At 42.6% G+C, this 2,382-nt stretch overlaps 1 protein-coding gene across 1 annotated transcript in view; it reads left to right on the plus strand.

The window, feature by feature from the left end:
• The window catches only part of LOC106811821 (tRNA (guanine(26)-N(2))-dimethyltransferase-like), a 4,023-nt gene that overhangs the window by 613 nt on the left and 1,028 nt on the right, over nucleotides 1-2,382 (plus strand). Inside the window, exons 2-3 of the mRNA XM_014815543.1 lie at nucleotides 713-812; nucleotides 1,752-1,948. Coding sequence (XP_014671029.1) covers nucleotides 713-812; nucleotides 1,752-1,948 — 297 coding nt within the window. The remainder of the gene's footprint in view (nucleotides 1-712; nucleotides 813-1,751; nucleotides 1,949-2,382) is intronic.

A 2,382-nucleotide genomic window follows, 5' to 3' on the forward strand; every position in this document is an offset into this window, starting at 1 on the left:
GTCTTCAAAGTCCAAGGGACTATATATCGAAGACGGAAAGGACTCCAATGAATTAACTGTGCGGAATAGAAGAAGAAGTCGAGATTAATCCAGTTAATAGCTTTGCACTGCTGGTCAGGGCGCAAATCCACTTTAGGCACCTTAGGTATCACGAAGTGATGCACAGATTTCTGTGTATCATCAACTGATGCACAAACTTTCCGTATATCAAGGAATGATGCAAAAACCCTACCGTAACCCTAACCCCAAGTCATAAAGTATAACCTTACTCCTTAGGTATCACGTTATGTGTTACTGATCACAATATGTGTTCACGATATGTGTTACTGTTAGTGTTAGGGTTAGGGTTAGGGTTGGGGTTAGGGTTAGGGTTAGGGTTAGGGTTAGGGTTAGGGTTAGGGTTAGGGTTTTTGCATCATTCCTTGATATACGGGAATTCTGTGCATCAGTTGATGATACACAGAAATCTGTGCATCAGTTGATGATACACAGAAATCTGTGCATCACTTCGTGATACCTAAGGTGCCTAAAGTGGATTTGCACCCATAGTATGTACTCTCAGCAACGGATGAATATTAACATCGCAACACACATAATCATGATAATGAATATAGTGTAGAATTCTAGTTTCTGACTAACCTTAACCCTAATCTATGTCTAGCTATTTTAGCCTTTATCGACCATTGATATGTGTTTGCAATTTCTTTTCAAGAATTGCTGTAATCAAGCAATTTTCCTGGAAAAATTTCGAGAGAAAGAAGGCGCAAAGTTACACTTCGGATAATGACTTTGTACCTGGAGAGTACTGGGAGGTAAGCTGGGCATAGATAGAACATACGAAGTGGCTATATGCCCGGCAGCCGGGCACGGTCTTCGATTTCCTAAATGCCCGGCAGTTTTTAATTTTCGGTGATTTCTCAAGTAAACAGTGTACTACGTGATCCAAAGTATTCTACATTTGTTTAGATATGTCAAGCGATTTTCGTTAGAGCTGTATATTCGAACTAGTCCAATTCTCCTAGCTTCGGATCACTGAGCGAACGAACTCGCAATCGACACTTAGAAAATATCCGACAGCTGCCGGGCACTGTCTTCAATTTCTTAAATGCCCGGCAGCTTTTAATTTTCGGTGATTTCTCAAGTAAACAGGAGGGTTAGGGTGCCGGCTGCCGGGCATATAGCCACAGCGTAGAACATGTGCCTGCAGAAAACGTGAAGAAAATTTAGAACATCAAAGCGATCCATATATATATATTGACCTGTACTACGTCTATAGCCACAACTGGCTATACAGTTGTACCAGTACAGTACCAGACAAGACAAGACAAGAAATCATTGTGCTCATCTAAAATAATTTGAACTTATTTCTAGGCCTATTATAGAAACTTATTTAGTTGGGGATCCTCTCTGTGCAATGTTCCTACTGGCTAGTGTGGTTTAGCTAAGACATGTTGCAGTCAAAATCTGTATAGAAGGGTCGCTCCGGAACAGGAATGTTCGGACAGTGTCATGTGCAGACAGACCTGTATCCATTATGTAGAGGTAGTTTCGACGTATAACCGCAACTCATGGCAAAACTGTCCTTTGTATGCAGGTGTCGATTTTGTAAACAGGGTTTTGCTGCACAGCGTGGGAGTGCCGAAACTGTACTTCACTTATGCACCCCTAGTGTCTGTTCTATAGAGGAGACGACTAACACTGGTTTGGCTATACGTACATTATTTTCATACATGAATCATTGCTGGCTGTAGGATGGTATTACTATCTTCGGCGGTCACTCGGCGTCGGGTCTCCGCTCAATCAGATACGCTTTGGAGGTTCCCGGCATCCGACAAGTGCTGTTGAACGATTCCAGCGATGTCGGTCGTGAGACGGTGGATGACATCCGACTCAATGTACGACACAACAGTGTGGAGCACCTTGTCCAGTACAGTCAGTCAGATCCCAGGTGAGTGCTTCAGCTTACCTGACCCTTTCTTTATTCGGACTTTGCTTAAGATGTAATCAGAGATCGCTTTCTTTAATTATTGCATTGGTGAAGGGTGGTAACCGAACAGCATTTTGAATTGTTTATTAGAAACTGTTCAATTTTGGGAATATGGATGCGGTTGCTGGAGACTTGCTGAAGTTCTTGAAGTAGAATAGATAGAATAAAATAAGAAGATATAATAAGAGTGTGCCTCCAAGCCATCGAAAAAATCTAGTCCATGCCTTGTGTGCATCTCCTGTTGTGCATCCACTGTCAGGGGCGGATCCAGGATTTTCGAAAAGGGGGGGTGTCCAGGAAGAAATAAAGGGCACTTTTTCCTGCTTAATTTTTCTGGTGTTTTAAAAAGCTATCGAAGGCAGCTTATGCGACGTGCCGAAAGCACGTCGCCACTT

The sequence above is a fragment of the Priapulus caudatus genome, unplaced genomic scaffold (assembly GCF_000485595.1).
Source record: "Priapulus caudatus unplaced genomic scaffold, Priapulus_caudatus-5.0.1 Scaffold580, whole genome shotgun sequence".
NCBI lineage: Eukaryota > Metazoa > Priapulida > Priapulimorpha > Priapulimorphida > Priapulidae > Priapulus > Priapulus caudatus.